The 23,894-nt window shown below is 46.7% G+C and overlaps 1 protein-coding gene across 1 annotated transcript in view; it reads left to right on the top strand.

The window, feature by feature from the left end:
* Positions 1–23,894, top strand: part of ME3 (malic enzyme 3) — a 181,860-nt gene that overhangs the window by 112,149 nt on the left and 45,817 nt on the right. The window contains exons 4-5 of the mRNA XM_014790396.2: positions 6,496–6,571; positions 15,448–15,609. Of these exons, the coding sequence (XP_014645882.1) occupies positions 6,496–6,571; positions 15,448–15,609 (238 nt within the window). The remainder of the gene's footprint in view (positions 1–6,495; positions 6,572–15,447; positions 15,610–23,894) is intronic.

Genomic DNA, 23,894 nt, shown 5'->3' with positions numbered 1-23,894 from the left:
TACTGCTGGAGAAAACAGTGTCCCCTGAGTGACAAGTGGCTAAACCTGAAAATATGTTGCTCAGGGCATTCAAGAGGTTTTCTTCCCTGGGAGTATCTTCTTTCTGGGCTGGTCTAAATGCAGTTCTGCCAGGAAATGGGTGAATGAGCCAGAGACCCCCATAGGATCCTGCTGGAACCTGTAATCCATTTGCTTATTATCATAATACCTCCCGCTGCACATTTTACTTGCTCTCTAACATGCATCAAAGAAATTTCATTAGTGGCCCCAGTGCACATCTCTGTTTGGTACATTTCACTGTGCACCACTAGCTGTTTGTCGGGAACTAGAGCCCCGGAGAGAACAGCAGCCTGGGTCAGTGGAGTGAGCACTGGACTCAGGACCATGGTTCAAGCAGGTTCTGCTGCTTATGAGCTGTGTGACCTCTAACAAGTCACTTCACCTCTCTGGACTTCAGTGTCTTCATTTGTGTAATGAGATCTTTGGACTAGATATCTTGAAATCCCCATCCAGAGCAATCCTTTTGGGATCATTTGTAGCTACAATATGCATAATAGATGGAAAAGCGCTTTGAGAAGTGATTAAAAGCTCTTAATGCGCTTCAAAAGGTGTTATTTTTGCAGTGTGATCTCTGCAGAACGTAAAATTATATAGCAAAAAAGAGAGAAAAGGGTCTTTTGGAATTTTAGTAGTTTGAACTTAAATGTAAAAATATTCATTTTTAGTGTCCCTCCTCCCTCTCCATATCTTCAACAAAGAGGGCCTATTTTAATGTACCAGATAATTTCTGTAATCACACTTTTTCTGTATTTAGAATTAACCACACCAGAGCTTTGCTAAGGTCTAAAATAGTGCCTGGATCTTACCCCTTAATACGTGAGCTTTTTGCTAAGTTTTATTAGTAAACCTCTATCTGGTAAGGGGGATGTTGAGAACCAGAGTTGTTTGAGTGAGGGACATTTCCAGAACAGGGCAGGGTTAAGAGCTTCAAGAGGCCAGGAATGCATCATTGGGATTAATTACTGTGGGTAAATGACTTTTCCAAGGTCACTTGGTGAGTCATCAGTGAGCCTGGGGCTGGGACCTGGTTCCTCCAGCTCAGGAGAATCAGCCTCTTTGTTAGCATTATTGTTCCATGTTACTAGCTCTGGATGACCTGGGGGGAAATTGCTATGGCTATTAGAACTGTAGCTATGGAGACATAGAAACTGGCAAAGATACCCCCCTAATAAGACTTCCTCAGGCCGTGCCTCAGAGCAGCAGCTGGTTTGGAGGTAGAGAAGGTGATTCTTCAAAGGTTCCAGGCTTATGGGCTCAGCTTGGCCCATTGACCCTTCTCTGCCACCAAGGCAAGTACCCTTATTTAAACTTCAGGATGCCCACATGCAACTGCTTTTCTGATCCAGGGCAGTCCTTGAAGTTCACTGTTACCAACACAGTGTGATTTTCCAAACTCAAATTGCCTAGAGATGATCGTTAGAAACAAGTCCCAAGAAGGCAATCTGATGCTTAGTTTTTGTCTTGATTGATGTGACTGAGCGCCCCATGGTTGTTTCAGAATGGCACATCAAATACCTGGAACTTGCTCTCAAACCTTAGGAGTACGTTAATTCAAACACCCACATTGCCCCACATCAATGTGATGGAAAGAGCCTGGCAACCCCCAAGTCTTAGGCTCTGGGATTTTCTTCTTCCCTGGTCTGTCCACCTGCCTTCTTATGTGCATTTCCCCAGTCCAAGCCACAGAGCACAACCCAGCACCACCCAGCCCAGCACAATGACCCCTTGAGCATGATACAACATAGCACATATGAAAGTATCCTTCACTTCAACTTTATTCAACAGCCTTCATCCTCATCCCTCAACCTTCAATCGTCATCATAGTTCACTTATTCACTTCTCCACTTATTCAGAAATTATGCATCGAGCATCCGTTTATGGACTAAGCCTGGGCATACAGTGGTGAACAACAACAGCAATAAAATAATTGCAGACCTTGTTGTGATGCTTACAGTCTAATGGGGGGAAAATATATTAACCAAATAGCCACACAAATAAATGTGGTAAGTTTGTGTACATAGGGATGGGGTACTTTGAAAATATGTTATAGGGAGCCTTAGCTTTGAGTTGGAAGTCATCAGAAGAATGAGTAGGAATTAATTAAACAAAGAGTGAGGAGAGGCAGGGTATGCCAGGCAGAGGGAACAGTATGTGAACCGGCCCTGGGGTAAGCAGACCATGGCACATGGAGAAGTGGAAAGAAGGCCAGTGTGGCTGATGACTGCGGAAGGAAGTAAGGATGAAGTGAAGTTGAAAACGGTCTTGCAGGTAGGCCATGTTAAAGACTTTGGTTTTTATTCTAAGAGCTATGGGAAGACATGAAGGATATTTAGAACAAGGAATAACATAGTAAGACTTTGATTTCAAGAACATCACTCTTTCCAGCAAGCCCTGATGGCTTAGCCATTAAAGTTCAGCACGCTCTGCTTTGGCGGCCCAGGTTCGATTCCCGGGCGTGGAACTACACCACTCGTCTGTCAGTAACCATGCTGTGGCGGCAGCTCACGTAGAAGAACCAGAACTTACAATTATACACAACTGTGTACTGGGGCTTTAGGGAGGGGAAAGGAAGAAAAAAGGAGGAAGATTGGCAACAGATGTTAGCTTAGGGCGAATCTTCCCCTGCAAAAAAAAAAAAAAAAGAACATCATTCTTTCTACTGTATAGAAAATAGACTGAAGATAGACAAGAGGGAATGTTACAAAGTTATTGTGGCACCTTAGGGAAGAGATATCAGGAGCCTGACCAAGGAGGTGATGTTATGGATGAAAGAAGTGTATGAACCAGGAGCTATTTAGAAAGTAGAATTGGGGCCAGCCTGGTGGTGCAAGTGGTTGAGTGCGTGCGCTCCGCTGTGGCGGCCCGGGGTTCGCTGGTTCGGATCCCAGGCGTGCACTAGCGCACCGCTTGTCAAGCCGTGCTGTGGCGGCGTCCCATATAAAATAGAGCAAGATGGGCATGGATGTTAGCCCAGGGCCAGTCTTCCTCAGCAAAAAGAGGAGGATTGGCAGATGTTAGCTCAGGGCCGATCTTCCTCACAAAAAAAAAAAAAGAAAGAAAGAAAGTAGAATTGAAGGGCTTGGCAGTGGGTTGTATAAAAGAGGAGAGGAAAGTGTTAAGGATGATTCTAGGGGTTTGGGATTGTTAAACTAGATGTATGGGGGTAATTTTCACTGAGAAATGGAGCAAGGGAAGAGAATCAGCTTTGTCTAAGGTCTTTGTTTTGTCTTGTCTTTGAGTCATAGTGCTGGAAGATTAGATCATGAATTTGGTTTTAGACGTGTTAAGTTTGAAGTGCTTTTGAGACATGCAAAGGGAGGTGTCAGCAAGGCAGTTAAATACAAAGATGTAGAACAATGACTCTAAATCCAGGGATAACTTTGCCCCCCAGGGGACATTTGCCTGTCTAGAGACATTTTTGTTTGCCACAAGAGGATATGGGTGCTGCTGGCATCTAGTGGATAGAGACCAGGGATGCTGCTAAACATCCTGCAATGCACAGGACAGCCCCACCTCTCACAGCAAAGAATTATCCAACCCAAAATGTCAGTAGTGCCAAAGATGAGAAACTGGTCTACAGATATTTGAGAGTCATTGCCCAAAAGCCTTGGGCACTGATGAGATCACATAAAGAAAGAATAAGAGTAAGAAGGCAAGTGGGATAGTACACATTTTTTAGGAACTATAACACCTAGTAGCTCTATGACCCAGCGTGGGAGACTAAGGAGGAGCAGCCAGAGAGGAAAGGAAATCTGAAAGAGAATAGAGTCACAGAAGCCAAAGGTTGGGTGGCGAGTGGTTAAAAGTGTCAGATGCTACTGAGAAGCCAAAGGAGATGAGGACTAAAGAGCTCCATTGCATTTAGGGACGTGGAAGTCATTGGTGGCCCCAGCAAGAGCAGTTTGGGCAGCATGATATTGAGAAAAGACGTAGTGCAATGGGAGATGAAGAAATAGAGCAGCTAGTGTAGACAACGTTTTTAAGAAGGTTGGGTATGGGAGGGAGGAGAGGGAAAGAACAGTCTTGGCAAGGACTGTGGAAGTCACGAATAGTTTGGGGTTTGGTGGTGTTTTTTGTTGTTTTATTTTGTTTACATTTTTTTATTTTGGAAAATGTCTAACATATATAAAGTAAGCAGAATATCATAAGGGCCCTCTATGTACCATGGATTTTTTGGACTCTGGATTCAGTTTTGTTTCTCAGAAGAGTAATTTTTGTTCTAGGAGGGAGTTAACTTGGCTGGACTCAAATTCCAAACTCTGTCTCTGCTAATTGGCAGCAAGTGAAATCTCTGCTCAGTTCTATCAGTTTCGAGCCACAGCTTTGTTTGCCAGGCCCTCGTGTGTGCAGAGTTGGGTGGTCAGCCAATGATTTGGGTGGGTTTTATACACGGACTTGGGGGTTCATCCTCTCTTGCAACTCCTTCCCTTCCAGAATTTCTCCCTTCACTTCCTGATTGCTCTTCCGGCCCCAACTCCATTCTCTGATACCTCAAACTAGTAAGGCTTTGGGTTTCTGCTGCTCGAAGTTGCTTGCAGACTAGACTGCCCTCAGGCAAAAAGCTGCAAATTTGCAAATTTCAATAAGTAGATTCCCCTCCAGTTTTGGCCTGCTTTTGGCCAACCTCCATTGCTTTAAAATACAAGTGTATATATATGTGTGTGTGTATATATATATATATCCAAATTTTATAACATAATATAAATTATTAAAAAATTAATAATTTTCTCATTGTTATCTGAAGAAAGGTTATTCTGTCCAAGCAACTCTGTCACTACCAGAAGCCAGAAGTTTTTAAGATGATAAAGACTTGGGCATATTTTGGGCTGATGAGAAATTAATGGAAAGTCTAGTAGAGTGAGTGAGAGAGAGAGACAAGGGATAATCAACAGTGTAAGGCTCTGCAGTATTCCCAGGAAGAGGAGGAATGAAGGGATTGGCTGCAGACGCAGAAGTTCATTGGCTTGGTGGTGGGAAGCTGACAGAGACACCATCCCAAGGTTTCATGTGCCATCAGAGGCAAGGTCACTAAGGGAATGGTGGTGGGAGGAGGGAGAGAGGTGAGGCAGTTGGAGGTTTGAGAACAGAGAATTTTAAAGTAGTCTTTGCAAAGAGTGGGAAGAATGGATTTTAACCAGAGAAACACGGAAAGAACGAAGACTGGTCAGTGTTGAAAGTCCACGTGGGTTAACAGTGATGACTTTATGGTGGTGCCAGTCGGTCTTCCCAGTCGGTCTTCCCAGTCAGTCTTCTCAAGTAGCTGACTTTTCATGAGGAAAATAAACCAGAGACACAAATCAGTGGTAGGATTTTCTCCATCTACCTTGGGCTGCCTGGGTGGAGGCACACAGGTTGCAGAAAATGGGTTTATCCAGGGGTTTGGGGGTTTTACAAGACTTATGAGATCAAAGAGCAAGGCCAAGGGTGTTTACAGCGTTGACTAAGGCATGGTTGAAATGATGGATCCAAAATCTGAGCACCCCATGAAACCATACAAAGCATTTTTTGGAAGTCCTCTCTGATTTAGCCAGAGCAATTAGAACAGGGAACTGTTCTCCTACAGCTCCCCAGCCACTCACATTGGCCAAACAGATTGAGCATTTGACCCTGGCACTTTATAAGCAAAAGGATCCTCTCTCTTAGGTGCATTGGACAAAAAGGGAGAAGAAGGAAGTGGCACGAGCTAACTTGCCATCCTCTGCACCCCACCCCCACGCCAGGTACACATATTCCCTCACATCTGATCCCAGGGCAGAAGACTCAGGTCCACACACATAGGTCAAAACATTGAAAGTTCTAAATCAAGCTAATAAACTGTAAAGTAAAATGTGTTCCATCCTCCTGCCTTTACAAATATACCTTCACGATGGTCTGGAAGGCCAAGTTTGAATTGAGAATTCTCAGACTCTGTTGGTGCAGAGGAATCTGGCTCACAGCTGGCAGCCCATCCTTCTTCCCATCCCCAGCTCCATCCCCCACTGCAAGGTGCTTCATGTACATGTGTCTGGACACCCCAAACCACATGTCCAATTTCCATTCACAGCCCCAGGTTAGGGATCCGCCCACCACAGTGTGGTCTGTACTTGGAAGGAAGGACCCAAAGAGGAAGCCCACACAGTCCCTGGAAGCAGCCTCGGAGCCACTCAGAGAATTCTGGAGTTCTGTGTGTTTGGTCTAGATGGAGAAAGGGAGGGTGCAGGCTCCAGATGGGTGCATCCCTTGGCCCTGTGGACTCGTTTCCCTGTGGAGAGGAGCAGTTAAAGGAGGACCAGGGCAGGGCCCAGTAAACTCGGGGGGCTTTGGGCAGGGACCCCTCTTCCCAGGCCTGTGGGCAGTGATACACGTGATGCAATGATACACGGTACCTGTGTTCTTTGCTCTGTTCCTGGTCTGACTGCCTGGTTTCTCTGTATGTACGTGTCTTGTTTCTCCTAGTGGGCTGTTTATCACCATTCATGACAAGGGCCACCTTGCAACAATGCTGAACTCTTGGCCAGAAGACAATATTAAGGTATGATCCTGTTTTCTTTGCTATTGTTCTATTATTTGGTGAATCCATTCAGCCTGGACTAGAGTCGTTCCCGGCTATAAAACGAGCCATTGCAACACTGAAGGCAGGACGCTGCACCCCTTTCCCAGGCCCAGACCATAGACCTGTTACAGCCAAGCATGAACGCACCAGGAGCAGAGGTTTGCATTAACCAGGCACCCGTGTGAAATTGCCCTTTGCTATTGCGAGTAGTAGTAACAATAGTCTGAAGATATATTCAGCACATATTGAGTACCTACTGAATATTCAGTGCCAGTTTCCATGGTGGGTACAGGGGAACATCAGGCATAGACCCTCTTCTCAAGTAGCTGACTTTTCGTAAGGAAAATAAGACAGAGACACAGAAGATGAACAAGATGGAACTTGATAAACAGGCACAAAGAAAGAGCTGAGGTTGTTCAAAGAGATTTCTTTTAGCCTGAGGGGAATCTGGGAAGACTTCATGGGAGAGGTGACATTGGAACAGGCCCTTGAACTGAGGGGTAGAGTCTGGACACTTAGGCATTAGAGAGACTGGGATGTAGGACAGGGACATTTTGCACAAGAGAAAAAGCTTATGATGAACAATACCGTCACACCTGGGTGCACACAGCAGTGTGTGGGTGGGTAGGGGGATGTATATGCAGAGTGACAAAATAAACCTGGCACTTATTCCTGGAGTATCAGTTTTACTCAAAACATTTAAGGAGAAAACATTTTTATATAATAAACAGGATGAAATATAGAGTGCAAAATTTGTGTTAATTTTAAAATACAAAACATGTAGCTCTGTAGAAATTAGTTAGCCTCTGGCTACATCCCCGGGTCTCCTCCTGTCATAGGGACTTCTACGGAAGAGTATGAGGGGCTCTGCCATCTAAGTAAGATTGTTGTCACTTCTGCAGACAAAATGGGTGAAGCAAAAATGCAAAACATCTGCTGGCTGCTTGGTGAGGGCACTCCTGACACCCGAGCTGCGAGGGGCTGGAGCTGACGGAGCACAGTATTAGTACCTCTAATGCTCAGGGCCAATGCTCGCACCACCCTGCCTCGACTGGGAGGCTGTGGCACTCAGTATTGTTTCCTCTCCAGGGCCTCCCTCCCTCCCTCCGTCCCTGCCAGTTCCCTGAGCCACCTGTCTCCACCGGGCTCCAAATGCAGCTTCTCTCCCCCCACCTCTGTTTGTGTCCCACCCACTCTGGCCCTCTCGGGGGAGTGGTAACATTCAGAACCAGAGCAGGTGGGGCAGGACCTTGGATCTCAGGAGCACGGCTGCAGCCACAGCCAAGGTCCTTGGACTTCAGTGCCGGCCATGGTGAAGAGCTCATTTCGTACACCTCAGTCTGGGTGTGATTTTGCCCTGTGCTTCTCCTTCCTGCTTATCTGCTTAGACTCCAGTTACATGCAAGCCTTGGCCCTGCGTTGGCCCTGCAGGTTTTGGTCCCAGTCCCAGAAGAAGCAAGTTTTCAGGGCATGTCTAGGATGAATCTATAATTAAGGGAAACCAGCTCACTCAGTGGGAGGTTAACTCCAGCCTGCCCTGCGGGGACGTGCTGCTGAGGTCCTGCAAACTAATCTTTCCGCCCTTCCTGGGTAGTTCCACCACAGTGGAACCTTGTACATTGTAGGCGCTCAGTAGATGCTTACCGAGTTGAATGAACTCAGTCAACAGAGGTGATGAGCATCTTCCATGTTCCACATACTGTGACGGGGGCGGAGAAGTGGGGTCTCCACTAACACGTATGGTGCCTTTGTGCAAGTTCTGAGGCATTAGCAAGAATGACAAAAACACACGCCCACTTAACCAGTAAGAAAAAGGCACTCCTTCCTCCAGGCTGGCCCAGGGGCTTGGTGAGGGGTTCATGGGCTGGATCTCAGGTCCCAATTGCTCCTCTTGTCAAGGCACAACTTACAAAACTGCACCCGGATCCCTGCTTCAGGGAATGCAGAATGAGAAAAACGCAGGCCCTGACCCCAAATTGCTTCGTTCGAGTTGGGAAACCAAGATATGAATTCAAAATAGAATGTTAGCTGCTAAATATCTGTTGACTTCAACAAACATATTTTGAGAACCTTCTAAATTCTAAGTGCTAATTACCAGAGAGACGGAGACAGTAACTGCTGTGATTTTAGAGGGAGGGAAATAGGAGCTTTGGGGTGACCATGGAGGTGGGACTGAAGCAGGCCTCAAATAAAGAGAGACATCCAGAGCCTCTAGGGAAAGCGTGAGTTATGTGAGCAGATCAGTTGCATTCAACAACCAGTTAGTAAACATCTGCTCTGCGAGAGTTCCCTGGGGGCTCCGGGATCAACAGGGTGTACAGGCCCAGCCTCAGGGAGCTCACAGCTAGTCAGAGAGACTGACCCTAAACAGTTCTGTGTTTGTGCTGCCAAAGAAAGGAGCCTGCAGATGAGGAGCAGACAGTGTGACTGGCTGACCAATTGCCCGGCGGTACCCCAGAGTGGACGAGTGCATGCCCAGGGACACCTTCTGCCCTCAACTTTCTATTCCTGTCTCACTTTGGAGAAACCTTGAGATTAGTCCCAGTAACTATGGAGAAGAATCAGCCCTGGCTTTGCAATCAGACAGACCTGGGTTCTGGTCTTAAATCTTCCATTTACCTATGTGTGCAGATAACCTCTCTGAACTTTGTTTTCCTGTCATGAGGATTAACCATGATAAAGTCTGTACAACACTGAAGGGCACTTGAAGGAATGGTGTTGTTGCTGGAGGTGAAGAGGCGGCTTAGCACGCACAGCAGTGCAGGGACTAGACTGCAGAGGCCTAAGGGCAGCCGTGGAGGGGCCCCCTTACCTGGGAATCACAGGCTACAAATGGGCAGCCAGTGGATTTGGCCCCTAGACATGTCTGATTTGGCCCTCAGTGGTTTTTGAAAATTTTGAATTTGTAGGCAACATTTTAAAATCAGGAGATTTCATTAAAAAAAAAAAAAAAGCCCTTGGATTTCTGGCTTCTCTGGAAAAGCCAGGAACTCTGAATATTGGGCCTATAATTTGGCCTGTGAACAAGTCAATTGGGGCTGATCGGGCTGCTCCCACTTTACCCCAGTTCCCACCCTGCCCCATTGACATCCAACCAGCTTTTTACTGGAGGGTCCTTCCCCCAGGGCTACCCTTTCAAAGGGTCAGAATGTTCCCCGCTGCAGTTTTTCTTGTTTACTGATGTGTTTTCTTCAGTTGCCTTAAAAAGAAGAGAGGAAGGTCTCCCCACCTAGGTAGGGATTCTCCGCTTATCCCTTTCATGGTACTTTGGAGCTGACACAGGCTTCCTTTCATTATTTCGTTTGATTCTCACAGTCAGTGTGATCACAGTGGAGTAAGGAGTGCTTCTGAAACCCCTGAGGTGAATCCTGAAGAATGGGTTAAGGGTGTGTCTTTTCTCAGAGGAACAAGCTGAGGTTAAGTGACTTGCCCGTGGTCACCCACAAATAAGTGTTGATGCCACCAAGTCCTGCTGCTGAGCCACTCTCCCCCCACCTGCTGAGTAGGGGAGGCAGAGCTTTTCAAGGCACAGGTATCTTTGGCCCCTGATGTTTTTGACCGCTTGGCTGGAGGGGAGGGATGGTCTGGAGGAGCTTCTGAAGCAACACAGAAGATAAAAGATGACTTTCCGGGGGCCGGCCCGGTGGCATAGCATTTAAGTTCGCGTGCTGTGCTTTGGCGGCTTGAGGTTCGCAGGTTCGGATCCCGGGCGCGGACCAATGCACTGCTTATCAAGCCGTGCTGTGGCGGTGTCCCGTATAAAGTAGAGGAAGATTGGCATGGATGTTAGCCCAGGGCCAATCTTCCTCAGCAAAAAGAGGAGGATTGGCCAAAGATGTTAGCTCAGGGCTAATCTTCCTCACCAAAAAAAAAAAAAAAAAAAAGACTTTCTGAGGTTTCCTAGCCAGAAAGCAGAACTGCAAATGGAGATATAAGAGAGGCAGGCTGCGAGGGAAGCGAGGCCAAAGCCCAGGGCTGGAGGGCCCATGAAGTTTCATGGGCCTCTCTTGTTCAGGGAGGAGGAGGCGGGCCAGGCCGCTCAGAGCTGTCCAGTGTAAATCACAAAGATTTACAAAGCTGCTTTCCTGACTTTCTCACAGCAGCCATTGCCCGGAGCCTGGAGGAAGGCTCAGCTGAGAATACCTTTCCTCCCCAACAGCTTTCCCAAGCTCCTAAATCTCTCCCTCATCCCAGTCCCAACAGCTTCGGGAGGAGGTGCTGAGTGCAGCTGGGTAATGGAGCCAAGGGAGCATCCTCTGCCACTGGGCACCAGCCATTTGGGCATTTCAGCTTGCACTAGATTTCTAGTGCCAAGTGCCTCCCTGTCATGCACAGGCTCATGATACATTAAACTCCTCTGTACTCAGTGTCAGAACTGGATTACCTGGAAAACTGTCTCTGAGATGGAGATTAGCATATTAGGGAGTACTCTTGGGATCAACACTTCTAGAAGGGAAGGAAGCAGGATAGAGCAGAGGAGAGGCTGGGCTGAGTAAGGTTGCAAGGAAGACATGGGCATGAGGAGGCTCTGGAGCTGGGATGGCCCTTCAAAGTCATCCCAAGTTGGGGCAAGGGAGCCAGGCCTTCAGACTCCTGCATCATTGGTCGTTGCTTGAGGGCTGCTGCCCTGACAGTGGGGTGTGACTTTGGGCAAGGTGGCTCTCTTCAGTCAAGAAAATTCTCAAAGTGGGCTGATGGGAGAGGAAAATACTATGGGAACTCAGAAGAGGCAATGATAACTTCCAGAAAGGAAGCTTCATGGAAAGAGGTGCCTTTTGAACTGTTCCTAGAGACATGCAAGGATGGTAGGATTTGAGTCAAGAAGGTATAGGGATTGAGGAATAAAATGGCATGTAGTCAAGAAAGTACAAACCTTATACAAGATTGGAAGTAGTATTTTAGTTTGGATGGAGCATGGAGTGGAGAAAGGGGAAATTCAAAGAGCAGATTGGGCCTAGATCATGGAAGGCCACTTGAAGATGTTTGAGCTTTATTTTATAGGCATCAGAAGCCATTGGAGATTTGGGGGCAAGAAAGTGACAAACCTGGGCATGCTTCGGAAAAATGAAATGAAACGGGGAGAATCCAAGAGTAGAGAGACCAGTCAGGAGATCACTGCAGTGGTCAAGTGAGAGAGGAGTGGGCTGATCCAAGGGAGTAGCAGTGAAGATCGCGGAACTGATGGGAGAGATTTGGAGCAGTTCAGATCGGCAGAACTTGGTGACCAGTTGGTTGTGGTTGACTAATGACAGAGAGGAGTCAAAGCAGATTAGACAGTTTTGAACCTGGAGGTTACAGAGGGAGAGAGGACAGCACAAGTAAAAGATTTAAAAGGAGTAAAAAGGGAAAAGAGGATTCATTTGGTTAAGGACTTGGGGAATTTGGGGAAGATTATTAGACACCCCAGTGGCAATATCCAGGAGATAGTTAGCTATAAATGTTATCTGCTTGGAGATGACAGTAGAAGCCCTCGGAATGGATGAAGATATCAAGGTTAGAATGCTGTTGAGCTTTGCATGGGCAGATTTTCTTAAACGCTGCATTGCCAAGGTGTCCCTTTGCTATCCCTTTATTTTCACTCATTTAATAGATATTTATTGCATGGTCTTTCTGTGGTGATGCTGAACTAGAGAAGGATTAAACAATTGCAAATTCTAATGTGTAACCTTTACCCCAAATAATAATCATTGTTATAATCATAAGAGCAGTGACCATTTACTGATCACTTACTTTATACAAGGCACCTGGTTTTGAAAGGAGACGTACATTAATTCATTTCATGTTTACAACAACCTGATGACTTAAATATTATTATTATCCCCATTTGATGGAAAATTTATCAGAAAAATTATCTGTTTACCAAAAATTACATATAGTATGTTATCAAAGGCCTAGATTCAAATACTGGTTATCAAACTCTAAAACCCCTACCATTAACCTTTAGGCTGTTTAATGAGATAAAATTTGCATTTTTAAAAATGTTAAATAAGAACCCCAAGGCTGTCACCATCAAATGTTTAAGTAGCACCTTATGCAGGGCTTGGCAAGCAGTAGGTACTTAATAAATATTTGCAGAAGCCAGGCAGGCAGACAGGAAGGGTGAACAGGCTAGATGTATGATAGGAGAAGTCACAGTCAATTGTAATGGGCAAGGTTTGCACTGCAGGAGAAAGAGAAGGACTTTCTAGGAGAGAGGAATGTGATGGGTGAGAGATTATAGGTGAGTTCAGAATGTATCTGGCAGGAGTGAGGAGGCCACTGTGGCTAGAGTAGGGAATTGTGCCAATGAGTAGCACGAGATAAGTTTCAGAAGGTATATTGAATTCAGGTCATTAAAGAGCTAAGCATTTTGGACTCTATTCTATAGTTAGAAGTCACTAAAGGTCTTTGAGCCTGGGAATGGCATAATGAAAAAGGGCTTTTGATACAACGAATCCTACATTGGTTGGTAGGAGAGAATGAAAGGAAGAAAGATGAGAGGCAAGCAGTCTCATCTTTGCAATAACCCAACCGTTAGCCCAGTAGGCTTGAGAGTGGATGACAGATGAAGGTGAGACATTGATTCCTTCAGAGGAGCCAGGCATGCAGTAGGGTGCCCTTGGACATTTCCAGGCTGGGAGTGCAGCACTGCAGGGCCCCATCACCATCTTGAAAGGCCGGAGAGTTGTAGGAATAACACCCTGGAGTAGTAGCTGATTTCATCTGTTTAACTCCATGTCACTCTCTGCCCCTGAACAGAGAGAAATTCTGAGAGGAGGGGAACCAGAATAAGGAAGCTTTGACTAGGACAGGTGGTAAAGAAATGTTGGGGCACCCAGGGGTTGCTTGAGGGCACGGGCTTCAGCAGGGAGAGCTGCCAGGAGGAGATCAGAGCCAGGCCGCAGAGAGGGTGACACTGAGGCAGGGCAGAACTTTGCCAAGAGCACAGGTGGCTTGACTCAGCCCAGTGGGGTGGTAGAAAGAGCCCTGAACCAGGAACAAAGTCTGATGGGAATCCCTACCTGCCACATACACAAGCAAGGTAACCTAGGTCAGTCATCTAATCTTTCTAAGATAACTGATGTAGAAACGAGTGCCTGGCACATGGCTACCCCTTAGCAAATATGTATAGAACATGAAGGTCTTAGATCTTCAGTTTGCTCACCTGTGAGACGGGATAACAATCTCAGACCTTCCTCCCTGCCAGGCTGTGGAGAAGATGAGATGAGGTGTCGGTTTCGAGCACTCTCCATAGAGGCAGGAGACCAATCTAAGGGGAAATATCATGATCTTCATGGGTCTGTTAAACTCTCCAGAGCCCCCTTTCCAGAAGCGGAGGGGTGTTTTTAAGAATCTCTGTACTGTACCTGTTTCTACCAAAAGGCAGCACCAACCCTTGTGTGCTCTCCCGCCTGGAGAGAGAGAATAGGAGTGAGACCCACCATGGACCCTTTGGGTGCTGGATCATAAACTCCTCATCCCATGCATCGAACTGACCCCTTTTGGTGCCCATGGACAAACACTTGGGGCCAATCAGGACATTCATAGCTCAGAGCTGATCCTAAGTCCTGACCCAAATCCAGGTTCCAGTGGAGGAATGGGTGGCCTTTTAAACTTAACTCATTTAAAGGTGTAGGGACCAGTGATGGTGAGCAGGTTGGGGTGACCAGTAAACAACTTCACCGTCACCCTGAGGGGTTCTCCTTGGCCTTACATTCAAGGCTCTTCACAGTCTCACTCCTGCCTGACTTTCCATTCTCTCCTTTCATGCGACCTGCAGCTCTTTGTTCCCCCCACACAGCCTACATGCCCCCCACCTCTACCCTGGACTTAATTTCCTTTTGCATTAAATGCCTTTCTCCCCAGCCACACCCCCAGTGCTCTCCATCTGTCTGAGGTCTGGCATGCATATCCCCTCATCCATGAAGGGTTACCCTACAGGAAGTAACTCTCCCTTCTCTCAATCTCCACTGCCCTTGTGCTGTTCCACTGCACTCACGCTTTCCTCCCAGAGTCATGGTTATAAATATACGCGTTCCATCTCTCTTTTCCCCACTTAGTTCTTTAAGGGCTGGGTCCATACATGCTTGTTTTTATGGATGAGCAAACTGATACTCCCTCCCCCAGGATCTGGCACAGTGTTTTATGCAAAGTAGGTGCTTCATCAACATATATTGAAGGAATGAATAAATGAATATCTGTCATAATCATATAATAACTTCTGTCATCAGCTTCACAGCATCTGTGAATTCACAATGGTAAGCCTGGAACTAGCACTATGTCTGGTACCTAGTAGACCCTCTGATTACTTGCCAAAACACAAAGGTAATCCCAGGACAGCTTGAGAACCCTTCTGGTTTCATGTGAAATAGTGACCCTAACAGATGTCCTTTGCAAATTGGATTTATTATACCAGGAGCAGGCCCGAGAGCACTGACACTGGTCTCTAAACCATGGGGTTGTAGCAGCAGCACGAACACTTGTTTTTCGTTACTCTTTTCGTTATGTCCTTCCCTGCCTGCCTCCCAAATCTCAAGCTGATAGTGTCTGCTTAGTTTCTTTGAGGGAGAGTGACCAGACGTCGTTTCCCTCCAGCTGTTGCTGCAGCCCCGACCCGAACCTCAGAATGCAGGGCAGGTGTCTGTCATCTCACCTCAGTGGGGTTTCTCACCAGCCTGTCAGAAAGGGGAGGATGGTTGGGAGAAGGACCCACCACCTGCAGCTGAATGAATCCTTATCCCAGTCAGGCTGTTTCAGCCCCCAGCAGAGGCAGTGGACGTCCAGTTGTCAGGCCTGATGTGCTAGGGCTGTTAAAACGAGCACTTTGTCCCAGGAGATGCTGTCCTTGATTGATGGCACCCTGCTGTGTTTTTCAGGCCGTGGTGGTGACTGATGGGGAACGGATCCTGGGCTTAGGAGACCTCGGCTGTTATGGCATGGGCATCCCTGTGGGCAAGCTGGCCCTGTACACGGCATGCGGAGGGGTCAACCCGCAGCAGTGCCTCCCCGTCCTGCTGGACGTCGGCACCAACAACAAGGTAATAGGGAGCTCTGGGGCCAGAAAGTGGCAGCTGGGATGGGGTGAGGAGCACCTTTGTGGGGTGGTCATATCTACACAGCGTTGGGCCATTTCTTTCCTGGGTCCCCTTCACGAGGGCTCTTCCCCTACACAGCTGTGAAGTGGAGGACCTTTCTCCACCCTGCTTGCCCACCCAGCCCTCCCAGCCCCATTCCCTTCCCCCGACCGTTGCTGGGTCTCCTTGCTCCCATATGACCCCTGCTTGGTCTTTCTTTGCTTCCTTGCTCTGTGACCCCAGGCAGCTTCCATTGCCCTCAAGGCCTCTCTCTGAACCATTAGAGAAGAGGGCTGCTGATGAACGTGGGAGGTGGGAGTGGCTGCCAGGCTGTGTTGTTTCAATATTTTAGAGGCACGCTGCCTCAGTGAAAGGGTTAAAACTCAAAGCACCAGGGCCAAGGGCTGAAATGTCTGAATCAGGCAGAGGAGGGTCCTGCAAGCCCTGGGAGAGAAACTGACCCAAGCTGAGATCCACCTGCAGGATTCCAAGTGGTTTGGGGTTTAAGGAGCTCAAACCCCAGTCAAGAGTTTGTCTGCTCTGGGTACCATCACCCTGGGACATGGTGTTTGTGCATGTCTGTGGTCTTAGCTCTATGTCTCTGTGTCAGATAACATGCAAAAATATCCAAGAACTCCTTCTTAATGACAGTTATCTCTGAGTTTAAAATCAGTGCATGTTCATCTTTTAAAAATTGAGGAAATCCAGAGAAATGTTAAAAATAAAATATCTGTCACACAACCAGTACTAATCACGTGTACATTTTGGTATATTTCTTTCCAGCCTTTTTTCTCCCAAAGCATTCATAAAAACAGAATTGGGATTATATTGCATATACAGTTTTATATTCTGCTTTTTTAAACTTAATATGTGTCATGAGCTTTCTCCCAGGTCGCTAGCCATTCTTCCACAGTGTCATTTTAATAGCTGCCTGATGTATTATAATTTACATAAGAAACCCCCCACTGTCAGATACTTAGGTTGTTTCTAGTCTTCTTGCAAATATAATTGTGCTCTGATATCCATTTTTGCAAATCAGCCTTTGTTTCTATCTCTGATTATTTCCTTAGGATAAGTTCCTAGAAACAGAAATAGTGAGGCAAATGGAATGGTCATTTTTTAGATTCTTGATTCATGTTGTCAAAAAGGTTGTACTCATTTGCATTTGCATTCTCCCTCAAGAAAACTTGCAACGACTCTTTGCATGGCCTGCCTCCTCCCTGGACACCATACATCCCCATTTCTAAACAACAATGAGCACTGTAGCTCCTGGTGAGGAATGCGTTTATTCACGTTTCATCCACAGCACAAATGAGGGCTCAGCTGCACAGACCTTGCTGAAGAGCTAGGAAATCATGGGTTGGAAGTGGGATGAGGGAGCGTGAGGGAGAGGGAGAAGTACTGGACTGGGAAGCAGGAAGCTGGTCCCGGTACCACTGATAACAGGTGAGTGCCTGCACCCATCTAGACTTGATCTCTTCAGGTACAGTGAGGGACTGGACCAGAAGGTTTCTGAGTGTTCTTCCACCTCTCAAGCTCTTCTCCATATGCCTCCCCACCAGCCTGGGAGATGGGAGGCTGGACGGTGGCACAAGCCTTGCAGTTGCTCATCAAGACCAGTCTTCAAGGTTTGCTCTGCACAGTGGTTCCTTTCCCCAGCCAGATGCCTGGGTTTTGCTGAAATTGTCCATTGGTCTCAAAGAACGCCTGTGGAATCACGCATGTGTGGATGAGTGTAGCAGACTTTGTTTTATTCTTCCCGTCCAGCACCTTCTGCTGAGTTCCAACTGGATTTAATTGAGACCTTCACTCTGTCTCTCCTAAAAGCTGGCACTAGGCAAGAAATGGAACAGCTTGAGTCTGATTCTGAGGCGACTGCATCCTCTGGAAGGGTGATGGTTGCCTCTAGTAGGTGCATTAAGATCCTTTGTCGTTGAAGGTGCAGCAGCCAGCAATGATGTGCTGAAGTTTAGAGCTGGCCCCAACTTGTTAACGAACCCACCAGAAAAGATGGCAGGAAACTATGAGTAATCATGGCCAGGCCATTTTCGCAGACCACCCTGGTTAAGCCTGTGAGTGGAACATGGGTTATTACCCTCTTTTTAGAGTGGAGGAAACTGAGGCCCAGAGAGAGAATTTGCCCAAGAAGATCTGCTAGAAGTGGCAGGGCTGGGATCCTGCCCCACGTCTGAGGGCTCCTCTCCCCACTCCACACCCACACTGCCTGCCAGGGTTTCTGTTGCTTTTTAAGTAAAGGTCATTTCTTGATTTTTAGAATTTTTCTTACTAAAGTAACTTTAAAACATTATTCAAGATTTTTAAAGAAAATGGAAATGGCATTTCTCCCACAATGCTACGTTTGTGCTCCCTTCCAATGTATATCTATGTTCATACATAGATGTAGTTATTACCTGGTTATAATCATAATGTGCTTGCAATTTTGTCCTAATTTTTTCTATGAAAATTTTATTTTGTGAACACTTTCTCTTTACTTACTTAACAAAAGTTTATTGAGTGTTTAGTAGGTGTTGGGCACTCTGCTAGGCATGAGGGAGATAAATGAGAGCCAGACGTGGGTGGAATATTCTAGCTGTCAGTGTTTCAACACTGTCACCTAATTGATCATTTTAATGGCTAATGTGTTACATCTACTCAAAGTGTCTGCTTCTCCCACTGGGCCTACTCCCTTCTGTCAGGAAGGACCAGAGTATTCCCCAGCTGGGAGGAGGGAACACAGCCTGACCTGCCCTGCAACACCATGGGGGTGAGAGAAAGCAGTTCCCACCCAGTCCAGCAAGACCACTACTGGCATCTGCAATGTGCCAGGCATAGCTCTAGGCCTTTAGACATTTTAGTCTCATTTAATTTTTACAACAGCTGTGTGAGATATTGTTCTCCCCATTTTACAGATGAGGAAACTGGGACTGAAACATGTTAACTATTTACCTCAGGTCCCACAGCTCTAAGTGTCAGATCTGGGGTTGAACCCAGGTCTCTCTGGCTGCAGAGTGGCCTTGTCCGCCATGGCGCACTGCTCTAAGAGGTCGGGTATTGGTTAATGAAGCCTGGGAAAGTAGATATTTCACACAGTTGGGGTCCATGGACACTAAGGATCAAGTCAGATGTACTAATGCTGTTTCCACGGTCCTCCCCCTCCAAAGAAAGGCAAACTTTCACCAGACCCTCTTCAAAAAACCCAGGACACAAAAATCCCGAGTTATAAAGTGGAAACGTTGATTTATCTCTTTTCAAATGGAGTCACTGTGTGATCTCCCACACCACAGTTCTTTTTAAAAATGAATCAGTTTGCAAGATTTTCCCCCTAGAAGTCTTGGGGCTCGTCTCTGCCCTAGAGCAAGAAGAGAGGGAGGCTCAGCCCTGCAACTTGCATCTCAGTGTCAGTGCAGCGAGGGTGATGCTATGCGGCTTTTGGGTGTCAGAATAACTAGACCATCTGTGTGTATGTCTCTACAAAAACTCCTGCAGCAACAGCAGCTTTAATCAGAGTCAAAGAAAACATCCCTCCAGGTTTCCTGTTGCGGGAAAACACCTGCTGTCTGCAGCCCTGAAACTCTGAGTCACTTTACCTGCCGACACCAAGGAGGTGTGGAAAAATAAATATGTGGGGCAGTGATCCCATGAAGAAGGGACATCCCATGATTAAGTTCCAAAGGGGCAGGGTGAGGGGGCCCTCTCAATTATGCAGAGCACCTGTCTCGGCCCTCCTCATCATGGCCGTGTAGGGATTGGTTTGTGCATTTTGTTGCATCCACACCCAGCAGATAGAGTCACAGACTGTCCACATTAGAAGGGACCTGAAATACTTCTCGTTCAACTCCCTAGCTTCACATGGGAAAAAGGGCCCAGAGCAGAAATGGCTTCCCTTAGGTTTGAGTCCAAGCCCAGTGCTTGTCCCACTCTATGCTAAAGGTCCTGTAGGGCAGCCCGGGGGGCTTGGCTTTAAAATGACGTCCTAAGCCCTAGAGGTCTTCTCCTGGCAGAAGTCTTGAGCCTCAATGGCTTCACTTCGCAATGAGATGCTGTGTGAGTCTCTGTGGAACTGACTAATCGGGGGTTGGAGGGGAGTTGTCTTGGCTTGAGGAGACAAACACAGGCACAGATAATCGACGGAGCCTGGTAAATAGTGCCTTGGGTTGTTACTGGATGGCTGAGGAATCGTGGGATTGCCAACAGAGCTGGATGTTGAAGGGCTTCTTCCACCTTGCAAGATGGTCATTACTGCAGCCAATAGAGTCAGCATTCACCACGTGGTGCTATCAGAGGCACTCGCTGCCCGTGCACATGTGATAAATGAGGGTGTGCTACCTAGGATCTTTGTAGCTTACCCTTGGGCTTAACTGAGCTCCCAAAGAAATGCCTGGTGGACAGAACTGCCACCCTGAGAAGGGAAGTGCACTGTGTCCATGGCATGAACCCAATCCCATGACCTCCCCAGACCTCAGATGCTCTCTGAGTAACATCTTTGTGTGCCTGTTGCTACGGCAAGATAAATATTTTTCGGGGCCAGGAGGTTCATCTCTCTTCCAGCTTAAACCTAGTGGTCACTGATATGGCAAGTGAAGAGGAGGAAACCCATTTTGTTTGCCATGACATTTCGTCTCCAAGACAAACCTTGGAGAGCTGGGCAGACAGCCATAGAGGCATATTCAACACTCAGGCAGAGGAGAAAGTTCTAGTTAACCTGCTTTGGATAAAGGCCTTAACCCCGAGTTATAGTTATAGACTTAGGTCCAAAGGGACCTTGGCGACTATCTAACAGAGGGGAAGCAGCAGGGCTCAGAGGTGGGTAAGCTGGTCCCACCTGGGAAGACCCTTGGTCTAGAAGCCATTGTTTCCACCCTGTTGCTCCCACCAAATTTGTTTTGTGACCTTGGCAGCTCATTTAACCTTTCTGGGCCTCACAAACTCATTTGGAGAAAACTGAAACAAGTGGTTTCTAAGGCCTTCATAGTTCTTCATTGAAGATGTCCTTCGCCCAGTCCTGGGACTTGTGCAGTTCACATCAATAAACACTTCTTAAGGGCCTGCCCTGCGCCAGCATTGTAGAAATCACTGGCGAGACGCAGGGGACTAAGGACGCTTTCCTCAAAGAGCTGGCATTATGCCGTAGAGATCATTATTATCCCCATTTGACAGAGAAGAGAAATGGAGAGAGAAGTAAAATACCTTGCCTAAAGTCACAGAGCTAGCTCAGTGACAGAGCCGACATTCAAACCCAAGGCGGTCTGATTCCAAAGCCCAGAGCACCCTTCTGATTCTAAAGCCAGGCCACACTGAGGGTGCTCAGAGAGAGCATCCTGACCAGGGCCGCCAGGCCGGCAGTGCCCTTAACTATGCAGTACACTGCCTCCCAACTTCAAGATTCCTTCTGTCGCTCTTCATAGGGCTACCAAATTTAGCAGAGAAAAATATAGCACACCAGTTAAATTCAAATTTCAGATAAATAGCTAATCATTTTTTTAGCGTAGTATTACATGTTCCATGCAATACTTGGGATATATTTAGACTAAAAAAAAATTATTGCCTATCTGAAATTCAAATTTAACTAGGTGTCCTATATTTTATCTGGCAATACTACCTGCTGAAAACTTCTCTTCTTAACATTTTTGTGAGGAAGTCAAGGATAGAGGAGGGCTGAGGGAGAGGGTCCGGGCTAGTTAACAGTCCCACACTTGGCTTGCACTCATTCTTACAGCTGAATCACTCTGTGGGACACTGGACAGAATGTGGACTTCTTGTCTTGGAACAAGACAACCCACTACTACCGAACTCTTCCAGGAGGACCTGGCAGAGGGTGAGGAGCCTCCCCCAGGTTCCCTGCTCCCTACAGTGTCGAATGATGAGGTGGAAAGGACGCTGTCATGAGACCCAGTCAAAGCAAGGCTCAATTTCAGCTTAGCCACTTTCTGGCTGTGTGAGCTTGGGCAATTTATTTAAACCCTTGAAGTCCACCTTCCTCATCTGTCAAATGGGGATAAGAATATGTCAGACAAAAGGATCAAATTACTTTAGATTCAGAAGGAGTGAATTATTTAAAAGTTCTATGCAAATATAAGCAGCTGTTTTTTAGTGTCATCTCCATATAGATACTTTTTTTCCAATTTGTGTGTATGCTTAATTTTAAAGCGTAGAATGTTTTAGTATAAAGGCAAAATATAAAGACTTTTAAAAAGTTTTTATAGGCACCTTTATATCTCAGCAGTACCTCATTATGGTTGACCTTTGATCTTCAATGCAGATACACTGAGAAATTTTTGGAAAATCCTAAAATTCTTCAGTACCACTGGAGAATGTGCCTCGCTCCAGAAACCTCATATGCATCACTGAGGAATTCACTCTGTGTTGCCTGATGCACAGCGAGTGAAATCTGTGACTTGGCAACATTTCAAATTATAACTCACTGTGGACCCTTTAATCTCTACAAGAACTAAAAAAGTGAATATTTTATGCAAATGCCAAGAGTTAGACTATTTTTGTCATTTTTGTGTATGCCCTTCCAGGCTGTATGTGTGTGTGTTTCAGATAGTTGAAATTATATCTGTGCAATTTCGTATCCTGCTTTTTTCACTTTAAATCATCTCATAAACGTTTATCCAGGTGGCTGCACAATCTTAAAAACCACCAGTTGTAATGACTGCCTAGCTGTCTGTTGAGTTGTTATACCATCATTTACTTTATTGTTCCCCCTTGGCTGGATGGTTGCTGCCTCTAAGTGGACTTTAGATGGTCACTTTGAAGGTGGCACGTGGAAGGGTAGGCACCATATATGTCCCACTCTCGTCCTTTAGTCGCCCTCCCAGGCCACACACACACAAGCACCAGGGCAGAATGCTAAAGAATCTCTAGGATGTATAATCCAGGGTTGAGGAGAGTGAGAAAGAAGGTTAGCACCCACCCTCTTTCCAGTGTAGACTTGTGGTGCCTTGGAGAGAGCGCTAAACCCACCTACAAGTACGTGGACCCAGGACTGGGCGGGGGTGGGGAAGGCAGATATTTCCTGCTCTTTTCTGTCCCCTACACCTTTGCCCATGCACCTCCTACAGCACCATCAGAACAATATGGACTTAGAGCAGCGTCTTTAACAAAAATAAGTCAATTCTGGTTGATGCGCAAAAGAGCTGCCTCAGCAGCGTGGCTCGGAGGCTAAGGTCATGGACTCTGGAGCAGGCAGCCAGAGTCTGAATCCTGACTCCTCCGCTTACCTGCCCAAGGTCTGGGCATCTCATTTACCTCTCTGTGTCTTGTTCCCTCATTTGTAAAGTAGGGGAACATAATAAGACCTACTTCTGTCCGCTCAGGTCCTCCAGGAGACAGATGTGTGAGAAGTTTATTGGGAGGAGCACCTGTGAAGAATAAAGGGAAGGAGCAGGAATAGTTGGCGGGTGGGTGGGGCCTTCAGACTAGGATGCAGGTCTGTCACTTGTGAAAGGAGAGAAGGAAGGAGGGAGCAGAGTAAGAAGAGGTCGCCTGCAATGCAGCCCTGGGAAAGTATCAGGCCAATGGGAAGTCCTCAAGCAAAAATTGCCTGAGAGGAGCCTTGGCTGAGCAGGACTGGCCCACCCTAGCAGCCTGCCATGCTAAGTCATTAGCTGGAAGCAGCCCAGGGAGAGTGTGGCAGCTGAAGGCTGTCCACCAATTACCCTTCCTCAGCAGATTCTCTTAACGGAGTTTTGAGCCACACACCTCCGTGGCTGCATACCTCATAGGGGAGATTCAAGAACCTGGAATGTTTCTTAGCACATGGCACATAGGAAGCGCTGTGAAAGTTAAAGCTGCTGCCATTACTTTATAGCATATGTTGTAATTCACAAAGCTCTTTCACATATATTATTTTATTTAATCATCGCAGTGACCTTGTGCAGCTGGTATTTTATCCATATTTGACAAATGAGAAGGCTCAGAGAGGTCACGTGGTTTGTTCGAGGTCACACAGCTAGTCAGTGGTGGAGTTGAAGATAACACAAAACCTTGTTCTCAAGGTGCTCATATTTTGGTGATATAGACATAAAAAGAGATAATCCCTGGAGACCCTAACACATGGAATTACTTCCTGTTTCCTAACCACACCAGGTACTTTTTCCTCCTCTTTCTCCAGCCCCCAACCTTTCTTTGTGCTGACTTCTCAGCCTGGGGGCCCCAGCTCACCTGTCAAAATCTGCCCATCTTTTACTGCCTGACCGTTTCCTCCATGAGACAACCGTCACCATCCCACAACTGGAATTACTTCA

The sequence above is a fragment of the Ceratotherium simum genome, chromosome 7 (assembly GCF_057802395.1).
Source record: "Ceratotherium simum simum isolate JZ-2026a chromosome 7, ASM5780239v1, whole genome shotgun sequence".
NCBI lineage: Eukaryota > Metazoa > Chordata > Mammalia > Perissodactyla > Rhinocerotidae > Ceratotherium > Ceratotherium simum.
The sequence above is the reverse complement of the archived record's forward strand: the minus strand, read 5'-3'. Positions and strand labels throughout refer to the sequence as shown.